Source organism: Mustela nivalis (genome assembly GCF_964662115.1).
Source record: "Mustela nivalis genome assembly, chromosome: 13".
In the NCBI taxonomy this organism is placed as follows: domain Eukaryota; kingdom Metazoa; phylum Chordata; class Mammalia; order Carnivora; family Mustelidae; genus Mustela; species Mustela nivalis.
In genome coordinates, this window is record NC_139032.1 from 32987096 (window position 1) to 33014988 (window position 27893).

The 27893-nt window shown below is 41.5% G+C and overlaps 1 protein-coding gene and 1 long non-coding RNA gene across 3 annotated transcripts in view; both read right to left on the reverse strand.

Annotated features, from left to right (window-relative positions):
- The window catches only part of LOC309846309 (glycine dehydrogenase (decarboxylating), mitochondrial-like), a gene marked incomplete at its 3' end in the record, with an annotated part of 37838 nt that extends 29221 nt beyond the window's left edge, over positions 1 to 8617 (reverse strand). The window contains exons 1-2 of the mRNA XM_082695184.1: positions 7665 to 8617; positions 7029 to 7107 (exon numbers count right to left, since the gene is read on the reverse strand). Of these exons, the coding sequence (XP_082551310.1) occupies positions 7029 to 7107; positions 7665 to 7919 (334 nt within the window). The 5' untranslated portion in view covers positions 7920 to 8617. The remainder of the gene's footprint in view (positions 1 to 7028; positions 7108 to 7664) is intronic.
- A 1806-nt stretch (positions 8618 to 10423) lies between these two features.
- LOC309846286 lies at positions 10424 to 26564 on the reverse strand. Of its 2 annotated transcripts, XR_014301849.1 has the most exons (4): positions 26453 to 26564; positions 22758 to 22958; positions 12253 to 12414; positions 10424 to 10441 (listed from the first exon to the last, which is right to left on the reverse strand). It is a non-coding gene; the product is annotated as an uncharacterized lncRNA (long non-coding RNA). The 2 variants fall into 2 exon arrangements; XR_014301850.1 differs by lacking the exon at positions 10424 to 10441 and having other exon boundaries at positions 10656 to 12414.
- Positions 26565 to 27893: the final 1329 nt, after the last annotated feature.

Below are 27893 nucleotides of genomic sequence, written 5' to 3' on the forward strand. Positions count from 1 at the left end.
GATGGGAAAATACAGATTCCGCTCTATAAAAACTCTTGAACAACAAGATTTGATGACCTTCTGGGATGGCTAATGCATCCATATGCCAGGAGGGTGGTGAACCCCAAGTCCCACAGGGAAAGAAGCTCCTGTGCTCAAAACCCTTATGGGCCTCACCCTATGTACCTCTTCATCTGGTGATTCACCTGTATCTTTTATAACATCCTTTAAAATAAACTGAGAAACATGGAAATGTTTCTGAGCTCTGTGAGCTGTGCTCTAGCAAATTAATCAGACTCATGGAGGGGGTTGTGGAAACCTCCAAAATATAGCTTATCGGTCAGAAGTACAGGTGCACTTGGGATTGGCATCTAAAGAGGGGACAGTTTCATGGAACCAAGCCCTTACCCTGTAGGATCTGATGCTATCTCCAGGTAGACAGTGTCAGAATTGAGTTAAATTTGTAGAACACCTGGTTGAAGAATTGCTTTGTTGATTGAACTGAACATACACCAGAATCCCCAAATGACTGACAGTGTAAGTATTATAAGATTCCACCAATGATGAGATTCCAACAATACTAAAATACTTCCCTAATTGTGCTTGTCCTGTTCCATTTGTCTTTTCTTTTTCTGTGAAGATACTACCTTTATTTCTTTTCATTTTTTTCCTTATATACACACCAAAAAAAACCAATCAATTAAAGATAATTGCTTTTGCTTCTAACTCTACGTTGTTTCAAAAACCCTATTTGTCTCCCAACTTCACATTTCTGAGCACTCAGCATTTTATCCATAGTTCTTATAGCACCTGGGACTTTTTAACTTTCTGACATAAGCTTCTTGAGGATGGTGATTATGTTTATTCACCTATTTTTCCTCACAGTGCTTTGCATATACTAGATGGTCAATGAACGTTTAGCAATTCAGGCAATAGACCAACTGTACAAGATATCACTCAGATTAGCAGCTGTCTGCCTAAAAAGAATTAATGACAAAAATCTAAGGACAAGACAGATTCTATTGTGAGACTGAATACACAAACAGACAACGGCTAGACCATATTATTATCATGTAATTTTCACCCACAACCTCCAGCAGCCTGCTCAAGAAACCAACACTTTTTCTAAAACACCAGAAGCCAGCCTGCTTAAGTTAGACTTGCAGTATGCCAAATTGCTATCTTCAGTGATAATCCAGCACAATAACTTATATAGTAGTTGGACCAAAATTATTGGCCAGGACTGTCAATTAGACAGCTTGCTTAAGTTTGGTCTTGGCTTCCAATACAGGACCAATGATACAAAGCCAAATATGCATCCTTTTTAAAAAAAAGATTCTATTTACTTATTTGACAGACAGAGATCACAAGTAGGCAGAGAGGCAGGCGGGGCAGGGGGGTGAGAGGAGCAGGCTCCCTACTGAGCATAGAGCCCGATGTGGGATTTGATCCCAGGACTCTGAGATCATGACCTGAGCAGAAGGCAGAGGCTCAACCCACTGAGCCACCCAGGTGCCCCCAAATATGCATCCTTAACCAATCACACAGGATCCCTTGTTTCTACTTACCTCCCCCACATCTTCTGCATGCCAATAGCCCTTGACATGGGCATTTCTGAAGTCCTTCCTTTATTTCACTATAAGGCTTTCTCATTCCTCTGCCAAAACAAAAGTCTGACTCCCTTCATACAACAAGTTCAGAATAAGTAGTCTTAACTTTTCTCATTTGGTTGGTTTTCATTTATTTTCATATTAAGGAAAACATATAAGGAAAATCCAATGGTATTATCCTAAAGACAAAATAATTCATATTAAGCCAGAAACCTGGTCAGGAATAAGCCAAGGGAGAGCCTTGTAACAAACTTAGAAGAATCTACATGCAAAACCCAATAATAGTTATCATTCAGCTGAAAGACACTTGACATCCACAGTCTGGGGAACAGCTGTTTTGTTTAGGTGTACTTGGTGTCAGTGCAGGAGAATGCCCAACACAACTCATGTGACACAGTCACCACCTGCAGCTACATTACACAACATCCCCTTTATTAACCATTTATTAAACATCACTCTAAACGATGTGGCTTAGAACATTAAGTTCATCAGAAGTCTCATTGTGACAGCTCAGCTGCTTGGTTCTGGCTGCATAGTTTGAACATTAGAGGAGTTAGTTTCTCCTCTCTCTTTCTAGGCATTCTCATAATAAGCAATGTGCAATTTTCTGTAAACTTTAAACCCTGCAGCTTCTGTGAAGTTATGAGCTAATTCAATCTGGTTAACTTGAGATGACTTCACTGAAAATACTACACAGTAAGGCATACCATAGCTAAAAGTGACTGGGCTGGTTCATAAATTACTTCTAAATTTGGTAGTAATCACAAAATAAATATATAGTTATTGTAGAAAATCTAGGAAAAGGTAATAAAAAAGAAAGCTAAAATCATGCAACATGGCCCATCCAGGGAAATAAGTGCTCCCGTTGGTAACTTTTTTCTCTTTCTTATTGTGCGTATGTGGGTGAGAGTGGATTCACTTGAATAGGATGACAACAGGGTTTTGAATAGAGTAGCTTTCCTTATTTCTTTGAAGCATGATTTGCTGAGAAGCCAACTTATAAGGTATTCTTTCAAAGCACTTAAATGTCCTAAGGGAGGGGAGCATCTTCATGATAGATGAATCATCTGTACCTCGTTGATTCTGTCATGTCACATCCTGTACATAATGATCCCTCTACCTGTAGCAGCTTCCGCCAGCCTTTCCCAGCAGAGCATCATTATTCATCCTTCAATACCCAACCCTAGTCCTGCACCTGTGACCCCTTCCCTCTCCCTGCTTGTGGCTGGCTGTTCCCACCTCTGTGCCCTCTGCATGCCACTGCATTTCCACCAGAGCAGTTGGTAAATGGCAGGGGGAATCTGGTATAACTGGATTTGTGCAGAACTGTAAACAATGAAGACAGTGGTTTATTTTTCTTTTAAAGATTTTATTTATTTATTTGACAGAGAGCGATCACAAGTAGGCAGAGAGGCAGGCAGAGAGAGAGGAGGAAGCAGGCTCCCTGCTGAGCAGAGAGCCCGATGCGGGACTCGATCCCAGGACCCTGAGATCATGACCCGAGCCGAAGGCAGCGGCTTAACCCACTGAGCCACCCAGGCGCCCGAAGACAGTGGTTTAAACTAGTGGTTGGAGGGTGGACAGTGGAGCTAGGCTGCCTGGGTCAAATTCTGTCTCCACTGCAAGTCATGACATATCCTCTGTATGCCATGATATCTTTATCTTTAGAACAGAAAATGGTATTTACCTCAAAAGGTTGCACTAAGGACTAAATCAACACACGAAAAAGCACGCTTTGGGGGGTGGTGTGCCTCTGCCTTAGGCTCAGGTCATGGTCTCAGGGTCCTGGGATCGAGCCCCACATCAGGCTCTCTGCTCAGCAGGGAGCCTGCTTCCTCCTCTCTCTCTGCCTGCTTCTCTGCCTAGCTGTGATCTCTGTCTGTCAAATAAATAAAATCTTAAAAAAAAAAAAAAAAAAAAAAGCACGCTTTAAAGTGCCCAGTACAGGGTAAGCACTACATAAATGTTTGAGATTATTGAATTATGTGTAAGAACTAACCCAAATATCTCCATGGTATGTACAGCTCTCAGTCTTTTTACTCAGCAATGAGGGCATTTAAGACTCATGTAACGTGGGCGCCTGGGTGGCTCAGTGGTTAAGCCGCTGCCTTCGGCTCAGGTCATGGTCTCAGGGTCCTGGGATCGAGTCCCGCATCGGGCTCTCTGCTCAGCAGGGAGCCTGCTTCCCTCTCTCTCTCTCTGCCTGCCTCTCCGACTACTTGTGATTTCTCTCTGTCAAATAAATAAATAAAATCTTTAAAAAAAAAAAAAAAAAAAAGACTCATGTAACGAACTAGCTCTTACCAGTTTCCTGTGTATACAGTGAACAAATATTAGGTCCAGAATTCCTAACTATAACAGAACACAGGCATTCAACATTAAACCATTTGGATAATCCTCCTCTGCTATAGAAATACTACTACTCAAAGTTACACAGACCAATTTGTTCTCCCCATGTAGAGAAGATTCATTAACCATGACACGTGCACACTTCGGTAAAACACTGATGCCTTTCTGACACATTCTATGCTTGCCCCAACCAGACCTCACTCTTCCAAGAAGCAAGCCTTGTTGGAGAGCCAGTCCACTTCAAGGCAAGGAAGTGGCAAGGCTGGTGGCAGGGAGACCTCCTGACTGTGCAATATTTTCTCTAAGTCACCTCAGAATAACCAGAGGGACCCAGCCCCAAAACTCACAGAAGCCACTGGGTTCAAAATTTATAAGTAAGCTGCATATTACTTATCAGGAGCATGGTTCCACTGAGAAAGGAAAAATGGAATCCCCCGAAGCTCACATTATTCAGTTGGAAAGGAGTAGATTAACTTTTTTTTTTAGGCAGACAATTTTGACAAGTTTCTTAGGCTCTAACGCTCTTAAAGAACATCTATTTTAGAGCAGACTGTAAAAGGGGCTGACCTAAACATTTTCTGACTTTGAAAGTCTCAGAAAGGCATTACCTAAGCCTTGCTTTAAAAATATACAAATTGGAAGGGCACCTGGGTGGCTCAATGGGTTAAGCCTCTGCCTTCGGCTCAGGTCATGATGTCAGGATCCTGGAATGGAGCGCTGCATTGGGCTCTCTGCTCTCTGCTCAGCAGGGAGCCTGCTTCCCCCTCTCTCTCTCTGCCTGCCTCTCTGCCTAGTTGTGATCTCTTTCTGTCAAATAAATAAATTTTTAAAAATCTTAAATATATACACAGTTTGAGGGGTGCATGGGTGGCTCAGTGGGTTAAGCATCTGGCTTTTAATTTCAGTTCAGGTCAGGATCTCAGCATTGTGGGACCAAGCCCCAAGTTGGGCTCCCCACTCAGTTTACTTGAGTTTCTCTCCCTCTGCCCCTCTCCCTGCTCACTCACTCTCTCTCAAAAATAAATAAATAAATAAATCTAATGTATATATATGTAAAACTCTTGAGGCATTTGGGTGGTATAGTGGTTAAGCAACCAACTCTTGGTTTCAGCTCAAGTTGTGATCTCGGAGTCCTGATCTCAGGATGGTGACCTCAGGGTTGTCAGACGAAGCCCTATTTCATGGAGTCTGCTTGAGTTTCTCTCTCTCTCTCTCTTCCTTTGCCCCTCCCTCCCTAAAATAAATAAACAAATCTTTAAAAAAAAAAAAAACATATATAACTTCACCTTTTAAACGTCCAGTAAATCAGTATTATCATTTCCTAAAATTGAAACAGATAAAGCTTCCAGCTATCCCTAGCTCTCAGTCAGTTCAACTGAACAAAATGTGCAGATTTTCTTTGAAAGGCAAGATCCCTATGGTCAGGAGAAATGGTTCAGATTTGAAAACAACCAGGTAAGCAGTCCTCATCAAGCTTGAGTTATATTAGACCGCTGGAGCTGGACTGGCTTCATACCTCAAGTTGTTGGTTTTTTGCCCCTTTTTTTTGGAGGCAGGAAGGGGCAGAGGGAGAGAGAATCTTAAGCAGAGTCCATACCCAGCTCAGGACCCTGACTCAGGGCTTGATCACAAAGGCCCTGAGATCACAACCTGAGTGGAAATCCAAATCAGACACTTAACTCACTGAGCCATCCAGGCACCCCTCAAGTTGTCTATTTTAAAACAAAATAAAGTTTGGGCCACTTGAGTGGCTGAGTCAGTTAAGTGACTTCTCTTCATTTCCACTCAGGTCATGATCTCAGGGTTGCGGGATCCAACCCCCAGCTGGGTTCTGCACTCAGAGCAGAGTCGGCCTGTCCCTCTCCCTCTGCTCCTCTCCTGGATTGCACACAATGCCCCCTCTCCCTCTTAAATAAACAAACAAATAAATAAAATCTTTAAAAAAAATGAAGTCTGCCATCTATATATCCTTTCTGTCCTAAAACCCAAAACAAAACAAAGTACCCTCTCTTCACCTTACTCCAACAAAAGTATAAGAGACAGCATCTCTATGATTCACAACCAGATATCCCCCAAGAGAATTCTTTCCTGTTCAGAGAGAGGGAGAGTGCTCTTCAGCTCTGCCTGACTAATCCTTTGACATATGAACTTATGCCTAAGTCCATGAAAAGTCAAGTGCATACATTAAAATAATGGGTGACTGGGTGGCTCAGTTGGTTAAGCGACTGTCTTCAGCTCAGGTCATGATCCTCAAGTCCCAGGATGAGTCTCCCACAGAACTCCCTGCTCTGCAGGGAGTCTGCTTCTCCCTCTGGCCCTCCCCCACTTTCATGCTCTCTCTCGCTCTCGCTTTCACTCTCATGCTCTCAATCTCTCGCTCTCAAATAGTAAATAAAATCTTTAAATAATACTTATGAAATTTAGTCTTTAGATTATTAGAAATTTAAACGTATAACAAAATTCTAATTCTATGAGTAAACTAAGCTTTTTAAACCAAGCACAAATATTATTTGCATGTTTCTTTACAAAAATCATTTTATCTTGAAGAGTATTGCTGCCTTACACTAAGCATAAATAATGAAACTAGACCTGAGATAAACAATGTGAAACTGCAGCCCTATAAAGAAAATTGGGCTAGATGGACGGTTTACATCTCCTCCCGTTTTTGCCACTTCCATAGCTGTATGATATTGGCAATTCCTCTTTCCCTTCACAGTATCCTGATTTGCACAGAGGTGATGACACTTCTCAACCCAAAGGATATGAGAACAGTGGTGTGGGATGGTTGCCTGGGAAGTGGGGAGTCCTGCATACGCCTTTGGGCACTGCCTTCCCATGGGAAGTTTGCCGGTGCCTAGATAAAAACCTATAAAGGTGAGCCATGGACTCCAACCTAGGGTACAGAAGTGACTGCTCCAGGAACTAAATATTCCACCATCTTCTGCCCAACAAGGTACCCGCCGCTGTTTTATTTTAATAAACATATTCCCAGTCCTGGGCAATCCTAACCCAGAGCTGTATTTTCAGAGACCACAGAAGACAAATAGGTCAGAGCAAGCGGAGTCTAAGGGAGTCCTCCCGGCAACTTACAAACAGGGTCTTCCATTTTCAAGGGTCTTTTCAAGCGGATGCTGGCGGGGACCGTCTTCTCAATCAGTTCATCAATGCTCTAAAATTAAAACATTAAGTCCATGAACACTAAAAGGAGAGGAAAGTGCTTCAGGAGTTTTTTTTAACTCTGTGTTGTTGTTTTTTTTTTCACCTCTGTGTTTTGCATCTACAAAGGCTTGTGGGAACCTCATTTAAATCGCCTAATTACGGTTTTTTTAAGAGAAAAGAACTGAGCAAACCAGAAATCACTTGGAGGAAAGCAAATGAATTTGGTTAGTGATTCGACCACTCCAGGTTTGATTTCAGCCAGCAACCGGAGATAATAGGATAAACCAGGCGGTCCTCCTTTTGCAAAGTTAGGGTTCATCAGGAGGGCGAGTTGGGTTGAAAAACGCAAGGTTCTGAGGCGCGATAAGCGGGTGGAGAAAGTAAATGGATGAGAGAAGGCTGGGGCACAGGAACCGAACTCGCGGGCTCGCTTCCATGCCAGGGCCCCAGAGTCGGGAGCCCGTCCCAAGCGGAGCAAAGCAGAGCTCCGGGCGGGGCCGAGAGGCTCCGCCGTCAGAAACCCGGCAGGATGGGAGGAGGCCCTAGAAGGCCGGGTGGGGTCCTTACCGCCAGCCCCAGGGCCTGTAGCATCTCCCTCTGGTCTTTGTCCCCAGGGCCGATGTGCCTCCGAGCGAAGTCGTCGTGTCTGGGCAGGAGGCGCTCGAGGAGGCGCGAGTCCCCAGCCCTGCTGCTATCCCCGCCGCAGCTGCTGCTGTCACGGCCCCGCGGCACCCAGCGCAGTCCCTTGCCTCCAGCCAGGCGGCGGCCGCCCCCGACTCCACAGCCTAAACGCAGCCCCCAGGCCCTGGCGCATGTCTGCATGGTCGCGGCCACAGTCCCCTGTCCCGGCCCGCGAGGGTCAGCCGCGCTTTCGGCCTCTTCTGGTCGCAGCCAGGTGGCTGCTGCCTTCTGCCTGGAGCCTCTTCTCGTGGGCCACCGGCTGAACAGACGGATGCGCGCTCGTGGGCAGTGAATGGACGCAGCGCTCAGCCTGAACACGCGCGCAAAGTTGTTGCTCCACGCGAGGCACCTGCTCCGCACACTTTAAGCGTTGCCCTGCAGGCGGGCGGTGGGATGGGGCCAGGAAAGGCTCTGCCAATGGGAGTGGACAGAGGGGCAGGGGCGGGGCACAAGCGGCCCCGCCCCCCTCCCCTACTCCCCTCCCTGGCCCTCAGCAGTCTTGCTCCTGGCCCAGAGCCTGCCATCCTCAGGCATTCTTACTCCCTTTCTGGCTCACGCGAAGACCAGGGCGATCCATGCGCTTGGGGTTAAGGTCTGGGACCGCACTGGTGCGGGATCCGGCTGCACAGCTGCGGGCGAAGCGCTTGGGGAACTCAGCTGAGATGAAAGATGATTCTGACAGAGAAGCCAGGCTCAAATAATTAGTGTCCATTAATTAATTTTAGGATCTCGTTCCTGATTATATTTCATGGAAACCCATATGGGCAGATGAAAGTTTTTTTTTTTTATAGTTATGATTGTCGGCAAGTTACTCAACCTCTGAGCTCCAGGTTTTTTTCAACTCACACAGCTGGATGGATTTAAAGAGATTATGCATTGAAAGAACTGTCCCAACAGTAGGCTCAATCATTTTTCTTTTTCTCTATCTCTCCCCATACATAATGTGGGGAGGGAGGGAATGCAAAAGATATCGAGGTATATATTTTGCACTATCGTCTTAGTTAGAAAATTGTGTACCTCTAAGTTCTCCAGCTATCTCTTGACATTTTTATCAAGAATGAACTCTGAAGGGGCACCTGGGTGGCTCAGTGGGTTAAAGCCTCTGCCTTCAGTTCAGGTCCTGATCCCAGCGTCCTGGGATCCAGCCTTGCATCAGGCTCTCTGCTCAGCCGGGAGCCTGCTTCCCCTCAGCCCCTCCTGCCTCTCTGCCTACTTACGATCTCTCTCTGTCAAATAGGTAGAGTCTTTTAAAAAAATAAAAGAAGAAGAAGAAGAAGAAGAAAAGAAAAAAGAAAAAAAAAAAAAAGAACTTTGAAGGGACACCTGGGTGATGCAGTTAGTTAAGAGGCTCCTCTTGCTTTCAGGCTAGGTCTGATCTCAGGATGAGATGGAGCCCCACCTCAGCTGGTGCTGAGCGCTGAGTCTGCTAAAGTTTCTCTCTCCCTCCCACTGCATCCCCCACCCCCAGCCTCATACTCTCTCTCTCCCAAATAGTTAAATAAATCTTTTTTAAAAAGTGAGCTTTCTGGCACCTGGCTGGCTCAGTCTGTACAGCATGTGACTCTTGATCTCAGGGTTGTGAGTTCTAGCCTGTGCTGGGTGTGGTGATTACTGAAAAATAAAATCTTAAACAAACAAACAAACAAACAAACAAAGAACGAACTTTCAAAATTACAATTGTCCTAATATAAGGAAAATAAGACTGGCCCAAAGTCATCAGAACATCACTTAGACTACAGATAAGTAGAACCTGTTCTTTTCTCCTCTAAGCTTCCTTCTTCAATCATCCTCTGTACATTCTGGCTCCGTAGTTGACAGGCACATAGACTAGGCAAAGAGGAAAAAAGTATAAAACAAAACAGTAAGCAAAATGTGTGCATCTGGCAAGCAGGGGCAGTGGTGAGCTAGAAGGGCTAGGTTGAATGTCTTTGAGGTTTTTATTCATTTGGAATGGGAATTACAGCCTTCATAAAAGTTGGGAGATACCCTCAGTGTGGGATCCCATCCCTATTCCTGTCTAGTACACTCTGTGTATCACAGGGACTAGAAGGCAGAGAACTATAATTACCAGATTCCTTTGGTTCCAGGGTTCGGTACATTATTAATCTTCTATCAGCAAGATAGACTTGTGTGAGAACTAGAAAATGGAATAAAGCAGAAATCATTTTCTTATTTCTCTGACAGCAGACATGGAGTGCTTCCTTACCAGCCACCCACACTGGTACAGCAGGGTAGCTGTGTCCCTCAGTGGAAATGTCCTTTGGTTTTCCAACATAGGAGGCAGCAGAAATTTCTCATTGAACTTCAGGGGTTTACCTGAAGATAGTGGTGTTCTATCTACTCAGTTTTTTGCTCTTGCAATTCTTCCACACCTATTCCTGGTATTTTAATCCTCCTCTGTTTGAAATACTCCACGTTTTCTAAATGAATCTTTTTTTTTTAAGATTTTATTTATTTATCAGAGAGAGAGAGAGAGGGGGAGAGAGCGAGCACAGGCAGTCAGAATGGCAGGCAGAGGCAGAGGGAGAAGCAGGCTCCCCGCTGAGCAAGGAGCCCGATGTGGGACTCGATCCCAGGACGCTGGGATCATGACCCGAGCCGAAGGCAGCTGCTTAACCAACTGAGCCACCCAAGCGTCCCTTCTAAATGAATCTTAAGAGAGCCTGTAACAGAGAAAAAAAAGTTGCTTTAAGAAATTAAGCATCAGGGGCACCTGGGTGGCTCAGTTGGTTGGACGACTGCCTTCGGCTCTGGTCATGATCCTGGGGTCCCGGGATGGAGTCCCGCATCGGGCTCCCAGCTCCATGGGAAGTCTGCTTCTCCCTCTGACCTTCTTCTCGCTCATGTTCTCTCTCACTGTCTCTCTCAAATAAATAATAAATAAAATCTTATTTATTTATTTATTTATTTGATAGAGAGAGATCACAAGTAGGCAGAGAGGCAGGCAGAGAGAGGGGGGGAAACAGGCTCCCCGCTGAGCAGAGAGCCCGATGTGGGGCTCGATCCCAGGACCCTGAGACCATGACCTGAGCCGAAGGCAGAGGCCTAAACCACTGAGCCACCCAGGCGCCCCAATAAATAAAATCTTAAAAAAAAAAAAAGAAAGAAATTAAGCATCAAAGACAAGAATCTGCGATTAACTGTCTGACCTGGTTCTGTTTGAAGTACATGATAACACTGTCACTAGTGGAAAATGAGATAATGATAGTCTTGTCATGAAATGGAAACAGTTACTTAATTCCCCATTTCCGGGAATTAAGTAACTATTGAAGGGACGTCTTTGTTAGATGAACTAGTTGCTGATAGACCTTTGTGGTGTGAATGATATCTACAAGGACTATAGGGAGGGCCTCTGGCTTCCAGGTGCGCTAGAGAATTTACAGGATAAAATGATAATTCGAAGAACTAGAGAGCTCAACCACTCTAAAAAAAAATCTCTTAACTTCCTTAGATGCAGAGAGAAGGTATTTACAAATCACACCCAATCCAGAAGCCAAGAGGGACATTCTGACAACTAGAGGAAATGTAGGAAAAGTTATGTGGAAGGATCCCGTGGGATGGCCCTTGGGGGGTGCTTCACTGTTAGATAGCTCTCAGTTTCATTTCCTGTCATGATGTCAATCCTATTTCTTGCCCTACACCACTCTGCTTTGTTATATCAAAATTGTACGTCATTAAACTCTTTTGAGAGACAAAAAAAAAAAAAAAAATCACACCCAATGTTTGATCCAGGATCCATGGATTGCCCAGTTATCATACAAGTTGAATTCACAGCTTTATCAGGTCTCACATGTTAAAGTTTGGGATTAATTAAAAACTAAGTCTTAACTTGGAACAGGGATATTTGAGCAGTTTGGGTTGAATTTGATTATCGTGAATCTTCAACTTTCACTGAGTCCCTCTGACAGCTGAAGCTGCTCCTCATCCCCTCTTTGAAATGCTGACCATCCCTGGCTTGGTGATCCTATGATGGCTTCACTAAAGCATTAATCTTGCAAAGGTATGTTAATACTTCTTTACCTCTAGATCCACAAGACTCAGATCTCAGCATGCCCTGGGAAGATGAGTAAGATGCCTGACACTAGAGGAGAAGCCTACACAGGGAAACAATGGCAAGATATTGTTAATGTATGTCAGTACTGGAGGATTGGGTCAGTACTGAGTGGGAGTGTGTTCTAGACCAAGGAAAATAATATTGAAATTACTGATATGTTAGTAGCATCAGAGATTCTGGATTCAGTGTATCAGTCAGAAGTGGCTCTAAGAGTTTGCTGAGCTGGTTGACTGAAACCAGACTCAACAATGGCCTTCATTAGATTAGATTAATATACTAAAACTTTCTTGGCATAACAGAGAAGAAAGGAAGGCTTGATGAGATAGGAATGTTGGGATGGTTTCATCATGTGCAATATACTCTTCAACCCTTTCATTATATCCCTCAGGAAGTCCCCGAGGACAATCACTTCATCTTAACCTTGAGAAATCCATTGCTAAGAGGAGCAGTAGTATTCTTAAAAAGCCTGTATTTTCTGTGTCTGCATATATGAGATGATGGTAGAAGATACCACTGTTGAAATGCGCTCCTTGTTTTCAGTGGTAATGATAGAGTCCCAGAGTGGTAGGGCCAGTGGCAGCACTAGAAAACAGAAAAAAGCAGGCAAGTTTGCTGTAAAGGGCAGCAGAGTCAGAGTATTAACTAGTCAGGCTTGATCCACAGGGATCTCAAGTAGTTTTCTTTAGCCAGTTCATAGACCCAGAGCCTCCCAAATGAAGGAAATCTTTAAAAAGAACACCTGAGAAAAGATCTTATAACTCTGCTATACATATACACTATAAATCCTCTTCCTAAACTCTCCTAAAGATACCTGTGGCCATTCACCAAGTGTGATGGTTAGGTCACAATGCCCAGATATGTAGAGTCAAACCTTATTCTGGTGTTCCTGTGAAAATGTTTTTGGTTGAAATTAATGTTTGAATCAGTGGATTCTGAGGAAAGCAGATTGACCTCCAAAAGTGGGTGAGCCTTATCCAATTAGCTGAAGGTCTGAATAGAACAAAAAAATGATGTCCCCTAAGCAAAGGGAGATTCTGTAACAGGGAGCATTTGGACTTGAACTGTAATATTGGCTCTTCTCTAATAATCTTTAGACATGAACTTTAGCATTAACTCTTCTCTATGTCTCCAGCCTGCTAGCATGCTAATGCAGATTTTGGACTTGGCAGCCCCTATTTATTTATTTATTTATTTATCTTTCTTTTTTAAGATTTTATTTATTTATTTGTCAGAGAGAGAGAGAGCACACAAGCAGGGGGAATGGCATTCGGAGAGAGAAGTAGAGTCCCTGATGAGCAGGGAGCCGGACATGGAACTTAATCCCAGGATCTCAGGACCATGACCTGAGCCAAAGGCAGCCACTTATCTGACTGAACTACCCAGGTGTCCCAACAAGAGCCATTTTCTTAAAACTTCTTTTGATATATCTATATACATATACTATTGATTTTGTTTTTCTGGAGAACACTGACTAATACTCCAAAGAAAGGAAAATACCCAAACTTTGGGCAGTTACTGGAACCTGGTTCCAAGATAATGCTAAATTCTGCAGATCCAAAACAAACTACTCTGGTCCATTAATTGTAGTGGGATGTTATGAAAGTTTGATTATAAATGGAGATTTAGAACTTCTGCCTTCAGTTCCAATATATAAAGAGCATGAATGTCATCACTTCTGTCTTTACAACAAGAAAATGCTGGATAAACTAAAAATCAATGACTTTTGGACACCTCTGAAACTGACATTGCAAGACAAAATGCCACCTTGAAATCTGGTAGACAGGCTCATCCAAAGAGGCATAGCCAAGATTTGCTTTCCTAGAGCAGTAGCTGCTAGAGTAAGAAACTGGTAGGAGTATGTAATGATAATTATGATGGATCATTGGGTGCTGACTGTGGACTAACTTGAGAGGGAGAAACTCCTGGGGGCTACAGTTTTAGTGGGGCCCACACTTTCATGGACTTTACCTCTAGAAGCTCCACCACAGTTAGGGTAAAAATCCAAGAAATATCTACCCCTAGCACTGATAGGAAAAGGAAAAGAATAATCATTGTGAAATATGCCCAGAGCCATCTTCACAACAAAGAATTATTCTCCAAAGAAAAGGACTTCCAGAGTTTATCTAAGCTAGGGAAGGGAATTCCTCCCACTCCAGCCCCCTCCAGCCTTCTTATCTCACATAGTGAAGGAAAAAAATTCAACTAGGTTTAGTGCTTCGAGGGAATAGATTGGGAACCCTGCAGTCAAAGAAAGGAGTATGAGGTGGGGTGGGAGTGAGAGAGCTAAATCATGGAAGATACAGTTGGGGGTTTACAGCCCAAGACATAGGCCTATATTTAACTGGAACATTAGAAACCACTTCTCTACCACAACACACCACCACATAAATAGGACTCCAATGAAACAACTAAAATTGCTGTCAGACACAGGCTGTCTCTAAAGAAGAGTACTAGGGAATCCTACAAGCAATGGGGGAAAGATAAACAAGGACACTAGAGGAATTGGAAGCCTCTGTCCTGTTAGCTACAGCAAACATTAAACACAATACAACCCTAGTCAAACTAGCATCAGTCCTCACACTAAAGCCCTATTTACCTCAGTTCTTATCACACAATATACATCATGTTCAGCTTTCAACAAAAAATTACAAGACATGAAAAACGTCAAGAAAAAAGCAGTTTGAAGAGACATAAATCATCAGAATCAAACTCACATATGATACAGATGTAGAAATCATCAGACAAGGAATTTAAAATAATTATGATTAACGTGTTTAAAACTCTAGTAGAAAAACTAGATGATTTGTAGGAACAGATGGCCAATGTAAGCAGAGAGATGGAAACTCCAAGAAATTATCAAAAGGAAATGATAGAAATCAAAACACTATAACAGACATGAAGAATGCCTTCTAAGTGATGATGAGTAGACTTGACCCAGCTGAGGAAAGAATTAGTGAATGCAAACTTAAGTTAATAGAACTCTCCCAAACTGAAATTCAGAAGAAGAAAACAGAATGAAAAAGCAAAAACAAAAACAAAAACAAAAAACAGATCAGAACATCCAAGAACTATGGGAGAATTTCAAAAGGTGCATAACTAGAATACTAGGAGGAGGAAAAGGAGAAAGTAAAGGAAATTTTTGAAGTAATAATAAGAAAACTTTCAAAAATTAAAATAAACACAAAAGTCACAGGAAGATCAGAGAACACACTAAGCAAGAGAAATACAACAACACTTAGGCATATCATATTCAGACTGAAGAAAACCAAGGGAAAAAATGAAAAAAATTTTAAAGATTTTTATTGTTGGGGAACTTGTGTGGCTCAGTTGGTTAAGCGACCAACTCTTGGATTTGGCTCAGATCATGATCTCAGGGTCACGAGACTGAGTCTCACATTGGGCTCTGCAATCCAGGATGGAGTCTGCTTGGGATTCTCTGCCTCTCCCTCTGCCCCTCCACCCACTTGCATGTGTGCTCTCTCTTTTGAAAGTAAATCAATCAATCAATCAATCTTTGGAAAAAAATATTTTATTTTAAAATAATCACTTCCCAATGTGGGGCTCAGAATTACAACCGCAAGATCAAGAGTCACATGCTCTACCCACTGAGTGAGCCAGGTGCCCCAAAAGACAAAATCTTTTTAAAAGCCAGAGAGAGAGGAAGGCAAGGTTGGGGGAGTAGGGGACCCCATTTCAACTGGTCCCCAGAATTTAGCTGGATATATGCCAAATCATTTTGAACACACAAAATCAGCCTGAGATGTAAGAATATATATCTGGATCTCTACAAGCAGGAAAGCGACTGCTTTTTGCAAGATAGGACATGCAGAGTCATGAATCTGTAGGGAGGTATCAGAAGATAAACAGAAGGGGGAAGGAGCATCCATATATTGGCTCCTGGATAGTGATATAACACTGGAGTGCAAAATCAGAACCCTTAGAAATCTGCTTTAGTGAGAGACATCCCTTTCTGAAAGGGACTCTGGAATTGAAAAGATAGAATTCTAGATAGGGCATTGTGGTCTTGGGATCCGATGAGTCACAGGGTGAACAGGGATGCCTGAACTGGTACAGTGCCCTAGCAGTGGAACTGGCAAGCAGGTTATGGTCAGTGAGCCCAGGAGGGTGCTATAAACCAGGAGTCTGGCATGCAGTAATCCCTCTTTTCCTGAGCAGCCTGAGAAAGACTGGAGCCTGCACCCACCACCAGGTAAAAGCTTGTAGGGTGGTAGTGGCTGAGAAAGGACATTACGTCAGCACCCAGACATGAACTAGGACTGCAAGCCTGCAGCCACTCCTGGTTTTAGATTCACAAAGGGCAGTGGCACTCCCAGGCCCCTGGGACTACCTCTGAGGGAGTTGCAGCAGCATTCACTGCGGGAGGCTGCGGTTTTTGGCTCATACAGAAGTGCAGACTGTTTGTCTTGAAGGGTTTATTAAAGAGGGCAGACAGTGATCTTTCTGTTCTGGCCCAGAGGTTTGGCTACAGCCATGTTTGTTCTGATCCTCTGGAGAGGCACAGAAAGCCTCCAGGGAACAAAAGCCACATAGAGGACCAAGTTTGTGCTGAGCCCATTCCACTGACAGGGGATGGGACATCTCCACCCAGGCAGGGATACCTGAGCAACAATGCAACAGGCCCCTCCTCAAGAAGACAGTCTGTGAGGTGGATGACAAGCCTATGGGTCCCACAGGACTATAAAATTCCAACAACAGAGGAAAAGAGTATATTGAGATCCAGGTGTTGCTTCACAACTCATTATTTTTCAGAAGAATTCTCCTTTTCTTTTTTTTCTCTTTTTCTTATGCTTTCCCCCTTTTTTTTTCTTTTACCTTTTTCTCATTTCAACTAGTTGCTTATTATACCAACTTGTATTTCATGATCACTTTTTAACCTGTACTTTTTCACATTTTATTTATTTATAGATACATGCTTCATTTTAGTCCCTTTTTCACTCTATTCAACTATATATATATATGTATATATATACATATATATTATATATTATTTATTATATATCATACATATATAATATATAATAATATATACTATTATACATTATAGTATATAATATTACATATTATACATTATACATATTTATTATATATATTTATAATATATATGTTTTACTTTCCTTTTAATTTTGGGATTTAGTGTCTTCAAACACACAGAACAAAATTCACCCAGGAACAAGTGCAACACCCTGCTTTGTCCACACTGCAAGATTATACTCCCTCTTCCCCCACCCTCTTTTAAAAAAAAATTATTCTTGTGTTTCATTTTGGCTTTTTCTTTCTTTTTTTTTTATAATATTTTATTTATTTATTGGACAGAGAGAGAGAGAGAGATCACAAGTAGGCAGAGAGGCAGGCAGAGAGAGAGAGAGGAGGAAGCAGGCTCCCCGCTGAGCAGAGAGCCCGATGTGGGACTTGATCCCAGGACCCTGAGATCATGACCTGAGCCGAAGGCAGCGGCTTAACCCACTGAGCCACCCAGGCGCCCCTGGCTTTGTTTTCTGTGATGGCTTCCAATCATGCCAGATTTTGCTAGAGTGCACCTTGCTTGGGTCATGGTTGATATTTTGGACTCTGTTCATTCACCCAACCATCATTCTCTGGACAGAATGACAAGAAGGAGGAACTCACACAAAAAAGAAACAAGGCAGTATTCTCTGCCACAAAGCTACCTATAGAAGGTATATTTGAGCAAATCATAGCTGAGACCTTCCCTAATCTGGGGAAGGAAACAAGCATTCACATCCAAGATGCTGAGAGGACCCTTCCCAAAATCAATAAAAACAGATCAACACCCTGACATATAATAATGAAGCTTGAAAATCTTAGAGCCAAAGAAACTATCCTGAGATCAGCTAGGGAGAGGAGATTCCTTACATATGGAGGGAGGAACATCAGAATAATATCAGATCTATCCATGGAGACTCAAGCAAGCCAGGAAGGGCTGGCAAGATGTATTCAGGTTATTAAATGAGAATAAGATGCAGTCAAGAACACTTTATCCAGGAAGGCTCTCATTCAGAGTGGACAGAGAGATCAAGAGCTTCAAGGATTGACAGAAACTGAAAGAACATGTGATCACCAAGCCAGCTCTGGAAGAAATATTAAGGGGGATTCTGTAAGTGAAGAGAGACCCCAAGAGTAATATATACTAGAAAGAGACAGAGGCAATCTACAGAAACAGGAACTTTATAGGCAATACAAGGGCACTAAATTCATATCTTTCAATAATTACTCCAAATGTAAATGTGCTGAATGTTTCAATCAAAAGATGCAGAATTTCAGATTGGATAAAAAAGCAGGTCCCATCCATATGCTGTCTACAAGAGACTCAATTTGAAACTTAAGACATCTCCAGATTGAAAGTAAGGGGATGGAGAGTTATTTATCACCCCAATGGACCTCAAAAGAAAGCTGGGGTAGCAATTCTCATATCAGAAAAATTATATTTTAAAGCAAAGACTGAAGTCAGAGATGTAGAGGGACACTATATCACACTTAAAGGGTCTCTCTGTTAAGAAAATCTAACAAATGTAATTATCTATGCCCCCAACATGGGAGTAGCCAATTATATAAACCAAGGAACAACCAAAATAAAGAAATATATTGATAATAAGACATTAATAGTAAGAGACTTCAGCACTCCATTCCTATCAATGGCACATCATCTAAGCAGAAGATCAACAAACAAACAAGAGCTTTGAATGACACATTGGACCAGATGGACTTCCTAAGATTTTTACAGAACATTCTACCCTAAAACAACAGAACACTCATTCTTCTTGAGTGTTACACAAAACTTTCTCCAGAACAGATCATATACTGGGTCACAGATCTGGTCTCAACCAAAACCAAAAGATTGACATTATTTCCTGTGTATTTTCAGACCACAATGCTGTGAAACTGGAACTTAACCAAAATAAGAAATCTGGAAGGAATTCAAACACTTGGAAGTTAAAGAGCATCTTGCTAAAGAATGATTGGGTCAACCAGGAAATTAAAGAACTTAAACAATTCATGCAAGCCAATGAAAATGAAAACATATCAATTCAAAACCTATGGAATACTGCAAAGGTGGTCCTAAGAGGGAAATACATAGCCATCCAAGCCTTTCTCAAAAAATTAGAAAAATCCCAAATGCACAAGGTAAACTTACATCTAAAGAACCTGAAGAAAGAACATCAAATAAAGCCTAAAACCAACAGCAGAAGAGAATTAATAAAGATTAGAGCAGAAATCAATGAAATAGAAACTGGAAGAACAGTCCTTTCTCTTTGAAAGGACCCATATTAATAAAATCATGAATGAAAGGGGAGAAATCATGACTAATAACAAGGAAATAGAGACAATTATTAGAACTTATTACCAGCAGCTATAAGCCAACAAATCAGGCAATCTGGAAGAAATGGATGCATTCCTGCAAACTTACAAACTACCAAAACTGAAACAGGAAGAAATAGGCAATCTGCACAGACCAATAACCAGCAAGGAAATTGAATCAATAATCAAAAATCTCCCAAAAAACAAGAGCCCAGGGCCAGATGGCTTCCTAGGCGAATTCTAGCAAACATTTAAAGAAGAAATAAAACCTATTCTACTGAAGCTGTTTCAAAAAAGAGAAATGGAAGGAAAACTTCTGAACTCATTCTGTGAGGCTAACATTACCTTGATCTCAAAATCAAAGACCCCATTGGGGCGCCTGTCAGCTCAGGCCGTGATCTCAGTGTCCTGGGATCAAGTCCCACATCAGGCTCTCTGCTCAGCAGGGAGCCTGCTTCCCTCTCTCTCTCTCTCTGCCTGCCTCTCTGTCTACTTGTGATCTCTGTCAAATAAATAAATAAAATATTTTAAAAAATCAAAGACCCCATTAAAAAGGAGAATTATAAAACAATATCCCTGATGAACATGGATGACAAAATACTCAACAAGATCTTAGCCAATAAGATTCAACAGTACATTAAAAGCATTATTCACCAGGAGCAGATGGGATTTATTCCTAGATGCAAGCATGTTTCAACATTTGCAAATCAGTCAACATGATGGATCACATTAACAAAAGAAGAGACAAGAACTATATTACCCTCTCAATTGATGCAGAAAAAACATTTGACAAAATACAGCATCCTTTTCTTATTAAAACTCTTCAAAGTATACGGATAGAAAGAACATAACTCAATATCATAAAAGTCATCTATGAAAAGCCCACAGCAATTATCATTCTAATGGGGGAAAACTGAGACCTTTTCCCTTAAGGTCAGGAACATGACAGGGATGCCCACTCTCACCACTATTGTTCAACATAGCACTAGAAATCCTAGTCTCAGCACTTGGACAACAAAAAGATACAAAAGGTATTCACGTTGGCAAAATAGAAGTCAAACTCTCTCTCTTTGCAGATGACATGATACTTTATGTGGAAAACTCAAAAGACTCCACCCCAAATTACTAGAACTTATATAGCAATTCAGCAAATTGGCAGCGTACAAAATCAGTGAACAGAAATCAGTTGCATTTCTATACACTAACAATGTGACTGAAGTAGAAGAAATAGGAATCAATTCTATATACAATAACAGCAAAAACAAGAGGATACCTAGGAACAAACCTAACCAAAAAGGTAAAGGATCTACACTCTAGAAACAACAGAACACTTATGAAATAAACTGAGGAAGACACAAAGAGATGGAAAAACATTTCATGCTCATGGGTTGGAAGAATAAATGTTGTTGAAATGTCTGTGCTAACTAATCTACACATTCAATGCAATCCCTACTAAAATCCACAGAGATTTTTCACAGAGCTGGAACAAACGATTCTAAAATTTGTATGGAACTAGAAAAGACCTTGAATCACCAGGGGAATGTTGGAAAAGAAAACCAAAGCTGGGGGCATCACAATGTCTGACTCCAAACTATATTACAAAAGTGTGATCGGGGCGCCTGGGTGGCTCAGAGGGTTAAAGCCTCTGCCTTCGGCTCAGGTATGATCCCAGGGTCCTGGGATTGAGCCCCGCATCCTGCTCTCTGCTCAGCGGGGAGCCTGATTCCTCCTCTCTCTCTGCCTACCTCTCTGCCTACTTGTGATCTCTGTCTATCAAATAAATAAATAAATCTTTTAAAAAACAAGTGTGATCATCAAGACAGCATGGTATTGGCACAAAAACAGACACATACATCAATGAAACAGCACAGAGAGCACAGAAATGGACCAACTCTATATTGAACTAATCTCTGACAAAGCAGGGAAGAATATCCAATGGGAAAAATTCTCTTCAATAAATGGTGCTGGGAAAATTGGACAGTTACATGCAGAAAAATGAAACTGGACTATTCTCTTACACCATACACAAAGATAAACTCAAAATGGATGAAAGACCTCAATGTGAGACAGGAATTCATCAAACTCCTAGAGGAAAACATAGGCAACAATATCTTCAACCTTGGACATAGCAACTTCTTTAAAAACACATCTCTAAAGGCAAGGGAAACAAAAGCAAAAGATGAACTTTTCTGACTTCATCCAGCTGAAAAGCTCTGCACAGAGAAGAAAACAGTTTACAAAACTAAGAGGAAACCGACAGGATGGGTGAAGATATTTGCAAATGACATTAAAGATAAAGGGCTGATATCCAAGATCTATAAAGAACTTCTCAAACTCAGTACCCAAAAAACAAATAATTGAGTCAAGAAATGGGCAGAAGACATGAACAGACACTTCTCCAAAGAAGACATACAAATGGCTACATAGTAGCCAGACACATATTCAACATCATTAGCCATCAGAGAAATACAAGTCAAAACCACAATGAGATACCATCTTACACCAGTTAGAATGGCAAAAACTAACAAGATGGGAAACAACAAATGTTGGAGAGGCTGTGGAGAAAGGGGAACCCTCTTACACTGTTGGTGGAAATGCAAACTGATACAGCCACTCTGGAAAACAGTATGGAGGTTCCTCAAGACATTAAAAATGGAGTTACCCTATGACAGAGCAATTGCACTGCTAGGTAATTACCCCAAAGATACAGATGTAGTGAAAAGAAGGGCCACATGCACCCCCAAGTTCACAGCAGCAATATCTACAATAGCCAAAGTGTGGAAGGAGCTAAGATGTCCTTCAACAGATGAATGGATAAAGAAGACAAAATTCAGGGAAAACTGGGTGGGTCAGTCAGTTGAGTGTCTGTCTTCAGCTCAGGTCAGGATCCCAGGGTCCTGGGATTGAGTCCTTCGGGCTCTCTGCTCAGTGGGGAGTCTGCTTCTCTTCTGCCTCTGCCTGCTGCTCCCCTGCTCAGTGCTCTCTCCCTACTCTTAAATAAATAAACCTTAAAAAAAAAACACACACACACACAACTATGTGGTTCATATATACAATGGAATATTACTTAGCCATCAGAAAGGATAAATACCTACTATTTGCATTGACATGGATGGAACTGGAGGGGATTATGCTAAGTGAAATAAGTCAAGCAGAGAAGTACAATTATCATACGGTTTCACTCATATGTGGAATATAAGGAATGACATAAAGGAAGGGGAAACTGAATAGGAAGAAATTAGAAAGGAGACAAACCACGAGAGACTCTGGACTCTGGCAAACAAACTGAGGGTTGCAGAGGGCAGGGGGTTTAGGAGATGGGGTAACTGGGTGATGGGTATTAAGCAGGGCACATGTGATGAGCACTGGGTGGTATATGCAACTAATGAATTGTAGAACACAATATCAAAAACGATATGTTGGCTAATTGAACATAATAAATAAATATTTTTAAAAAGCCAGAGGGAAAAACACCTTACCTTTAGGGGAACAAAATAAAGAATTATGGCAGATTTCTTATAAATAAAAATATGCAAATAAGAAAAGATTGGAGTAAATATTTAAGCTACTAAAAAAAAAAAAAACACCACCTTAGAATCTTATGCAGTGAAATTATCCTTCAAAAGTGAACAAGAGGGACACCTTGGTGGCTCAGTCAGTTAAGGGTCTTCTTTCAGCTCAGTCAAGATCCTAGGATTCTGGGATTGAGTCTCACAGCAGGCTTCTTGCTCAGCAGGGATCCTGCTTCTCCCTCTGCTTGCCACTCTTCCTTGCTTGTGGTCTCCCTCTCTCTGACAAATAAATAAATAAAAATATTTTTTAAAAAAACCCACAAAAGTGAACAAGATGAAGCTAGAAGTGTAAAATGCCAAGTGAAATAAATTAGTCAGAAAAAGATAAATACTGTATGATTTCACTCATATATGGAATTTAAGAAACAAAACAGATGAACATGGGGGTTGGGGGTGGGAGAGAGAAGTAAACCTGGAAACAGACTTTTAACTATAGAGAACAAACTGAGGGTTGATGGAGGGAGATGGGTGGGGGATGTGTTAAATGGGTGATGGGTATTAAGGAGGGCACCTACTGTGATGACCATTGGATGTTATAAGTGATAAATCACTAATTTCTACATCTGATACTAATGTTGCACTGTATGTTGACTAACAGGAATTTATTTATTTATTTATTAAGATTTTATTTATTTATTTGAGAGAGAGACAGTGAGAGAGCATGAGAGGCGAGAAGGTCAGAGGGAGAAGCAGACTCTTCTTGGAGCTGGGAGCCTGATGCGGGACTCGATCCCGGAACTCCAGGACCATGACCTGAGCCGAAGGCAGTTGTCCAACCAACTGATCCACCCAGGCACCCCATGACTAACAGGAATTTAAAAACTTGAAACTATAAAAAAAAAGGAAATAAATAATGACTTCCTCAGATGAAAACTGAGAGAATTCATAGCTAGCAGAAATTACCTAAATTTCTGCTCTTTCCTTTGGTCTTTCTTTTTTCCTGATGTTCGAAGAATGTTTTGGGGGTTTTGTTAAATCATTTTATTTTTGTTTAGGGAATGTCCTTCAATTATTTTTTTAAAAGGCTAGCTTCTAATTCTTAGTTTTCCTTTTGTGGGAATAACTTGATTTCCCTTTCATTCATGAAAGGTCTTTCAGAAGACAAAAGATTCTAGGTCAACTCTTCCTTTTTTTCAGCACTTGAAAAACATGTGATGTGTTCCTGTCCTCCATGGTTTCTGATAAAAAATTTGTTAGCATTCAGAGACTTTTTTCCTATAGATAAGGTGTTATTTTTGCTTCTTTCATCATTTATCTCTGTCTTTAGTATTTAGCAATTTGGCATGAACTTTTTTGGGTTTATCATTTTTAGGGAGAGTGGTTATCTTGTTTGAGATTTTTCAGTGTCTTAGTCAACTTGGGCTGCCATAATAAAATACCATAGAGTGGGTAGAAACAACAGAAGTTTATGTCTCACAGTTCTGGAAGCTAAAAAGTCCAATTCAGTTCCTGGTGAGAGCTCTCTTCCTGCTTTACACATAGATACCTTCCTGCTAGGTGCTCACATGGCTTTTCTTTGGTGTGTACATAAGAAAAGGGAGGGGTTAGGGGCTGGGGAGAGAGAAAGAAAGACAAAAGAAATAAATCTTCCTCTTCTTATAAGGCCACCAATCCTATTGGACTAGTTCCCCAACCCTTAGGAACTCATTTAACCATTAGTTACCTCTTTAAAGCCCCTATCCCCAAAAACAATCACACTGGGGTTAGAGCTTCAATATATGAATTGTGTTGAGGAGTACAATTCAGTCCCTTGCACTTAGCTTCTTAAAGATGTAGGTTTGGGGGCGCCTGGGTGGTTCAGTGGTTTAAGCCTCTGCCTTTGGCTCAGGTCACGATCTCAGGGTCCTGGGATGGAGCCCCACATTGGGCTCTCTGCTCATCAGGGAACCTGCTCCCCCCCCCCCACCACCACCAACCCTGTGTGCTGCTCTGCCTACTTGTGATCTCTCTCTCTTTGTCGAATAAATAAAATCTCTTTTAAAAAAGATGTAGGTTTGTATTTTTTTATCAAATTTAGGAAATTTTCAAACATTATTTTTTTCTTCAGCTCTTTTCTCATTTTCTCCTCTCCTTCTTGGACTTCAAAAACATGAATGCTAGACCTTTTGTTATATTTTCATATGTTTCTGAAGCTTTGTTCATTTTTTTTCCTCCTATTTACTCTTTGTTGCTCAGCTTGGGTAACCTTTACTGCTCCACTTTCAAGTCCACTGGTTCTTTCCTCTGTCCTTTCCATCCTGTGTAAACTCCAGCCATTGGTTTACTTTCTATTTATTTACTGTATTTTTCAGTTCTAAAATTTCTATTTAATTCCTTTTTATGTTTCTCATTAAGTTAAGGATTTTCCTCATTCTCAGTATGATTAGTAACTTTGTATTTTATCTAGGACATTTTGAATATTGTGAGACTATGGTTCCTATTTAAATCTTTCATTAAAAAAATAAAAATAAATCTTCCATTTTATAAGGCAGTCAAACTGTTTAGGTTTAGAATGTATATCCTGGGGCGCCTGGGTGGCTCAGTGGGTTGAGCCTCTGCCTTCGGCTCAGGTCATGATCCCAGGGTCCTGGGATCGAGGCCCGAGTCGGGCTCTCTGCTCAGTGGGGAGTCTGCTTCCCTTCCTCTCTCTCTCTGCCTGCCTCTCTGCCTACTTGTGATCTCTTTCTGTCAAATAAATAAATAAAAATCTTAAAAAAAAAAAAAAAGAATTTAGAATGCATATCCTGGCCCATTTCTGTGGGCTGTATTTGAAATGTCAATTAGTTTTCAAACCCTTTGCAGTGCTATTCTGGTCTGCCCCACTTGGGTACTTCCCAGAACAATTTAAAACCTGGGCAGTAGTCCACACAGTTCCATGTGCTGTGTTGATTATGGTCAGTTTCATGTGTCGTCCGCTCCAAGGTCTGCTCACAACTTCACACACAGATTTAAAGAATACCATTTTCCAGTTCTCTTTCCTAATTCTCAAACACAGAGTTGAGCTGGAATGGCATTCTTAATGCAGCGACGGTCAAAAATGTCCCATCTCATGTCTCTATAGAGCTTGGTTCAAGGAGTGCTGCCTCTGTTAGTGCAGGGCAGGGATGGCCAGCAAGGCTCCACCCCACAATCTTGGCCAGACCCAGCTATGAGGGAGATGGGTTTGGCTTTTTTCATGGTGTCTACCTGGAGTAGGACAGGTATGGTCAAACATGTTTTATCCTTCAGAGTCACCATTTTCTCATTCTTTTGACTAGTGAGGGCAGGTTTCCCCTTCCCTGAAGCCTGGATACACATGAGGCAAAATAAAAACCTCAGGAATTTCACTGCTGGGTCATTTTTCAAGTCCTAAAGTGCCTAGGCCACCTCCTTTTCTCCACCTTTCACACTCTTCTGATAGGTGCCTTTTGTATTTCAACCAGGGATTTGAGTTATAATTAGTTATAATTAATACTGCATTTTTCCAGAAGCAGAAGTCTGGCTCACATCTCTTTTAACATTTCTGTTTGATCTATACAGAAGACATAAATTTAGATAGATAATGGATTATGAAAATTTATGCTGATGATAATTCCAAATGAAGCTGTTACTTCTAATTTCTAGAACAGATTAAAATAGTACTGTGCAACTGGTATGTGGCTGTTAATCTGGGAAAACTACTTTTCCTCTATACGAATTGGTAAAGACCACCAGAAGCACTTAATTTCACCTGTCAACAGAAGCAGTATACTTGCCTATCCCACCACAGGGCTGTGTCAACTTTTCAACTTTCTGTCATGCTATAATCTGCCAGGGTCTTGGACTGTCTTGCCCTCCTGAAGGACATGATGCTTGAAGGACCTGGTGAGCAGAATGCAAGAGTTTCTCCTTGGTAAGACATGAAACAGAGTAGAAGATAAACCTCATTAAGATTCAGGAATTCACTACCTCAGTAAAGTTCTTAAAGCTCCAGTGGTATTAGTCATGTTGAGCTATTCACTTCAAAGTAAAAGACAGTTTTGTGAGCCTTAAACCCATTACCATTCAAAAAGAGGCACAATGCTTGGTGGGCTTGTTTGGATTTTGGAGACTGTATATGTCACATTTATGTGTACTACTCCAACTCATTTACCTATAAAGTTGCCAGTTTTTAGTGGGGCCAATGAAAGAGGAAATATAATCTTGTCTAACCCTTGGGATTCATGACCTAGTAAATCCACTGCTGGCCTGTCTGTGGCACATATGTGTAAATCCAATGTTGGCCTGTCTGGTAAGCACTAATAGGAGAATCACAGAATAGACACATAGGTTTTGAAGCGAAGCCATGCCATTTCCTGCAACAAAATGCTCTTTTTCAGAAATAACTCTTGGACTGATCATAGGCCACAAAACTGAATACATTAATAATGAGTCACTTCAAGTAGAAGTGGTATCCATTCTATTATCCAGTAGATGGGTTCAACCAGTTTCTGAAGGTTCTAGTAATTTCATAAACAAATGCTTAAGACTCCTGTGACACTTATTTGTTCTACATTGACTCCTCCTTTTCAGTCCACATGTATTGTCTCATCAAAGAAAGAATTGATGCACAATTGGTTCTTCATGATATTTGATAAAAACAAAATGGAACTAATATATGAAACTATAGTCACACTCACGAAGTGCCTTGAAGGACAGCAGGAAAGAGAAATTCTCTAAATGGGCAGAATTTGAAATAATTCATTTGGAAAGAGAGATGTCCAGAGCTACAAACCTCACCGACTCTGGGATAGTGGCTAATGGTTTATGGATAATGGGTTGTTGCAAAACAAGACTGGAGAATCAGTGAATAGAAGAGAAGTTACTTGGACCTCTTAGAATGTCACAAAATGAGAAAATTAGCTTTCCATGTGAACATTCACCAAAGAGCACTGACTGCATGTGAGGCTCCCAATAATCAAGTGGACAAGACTGCTCACTCTGTGTATGTCAGCGAGAATCCGTCCCCAACCACCCCAGTATTTGCTCAGTGATGTCATGTTGAAAATGTCCAAGGAGTACAATATGGACTTAACAGTGCGAGATTACCCTCATTCTAGTTTTTGACTCTGTTGATTTAGAGAACTTAGGTCCAAAGAAAGTAATGTTTCATTCAGGAAATACAACAATGATCCTATTGAACTGGAAGCTAAGGCTCCCTCCTGGACATTTGGGACT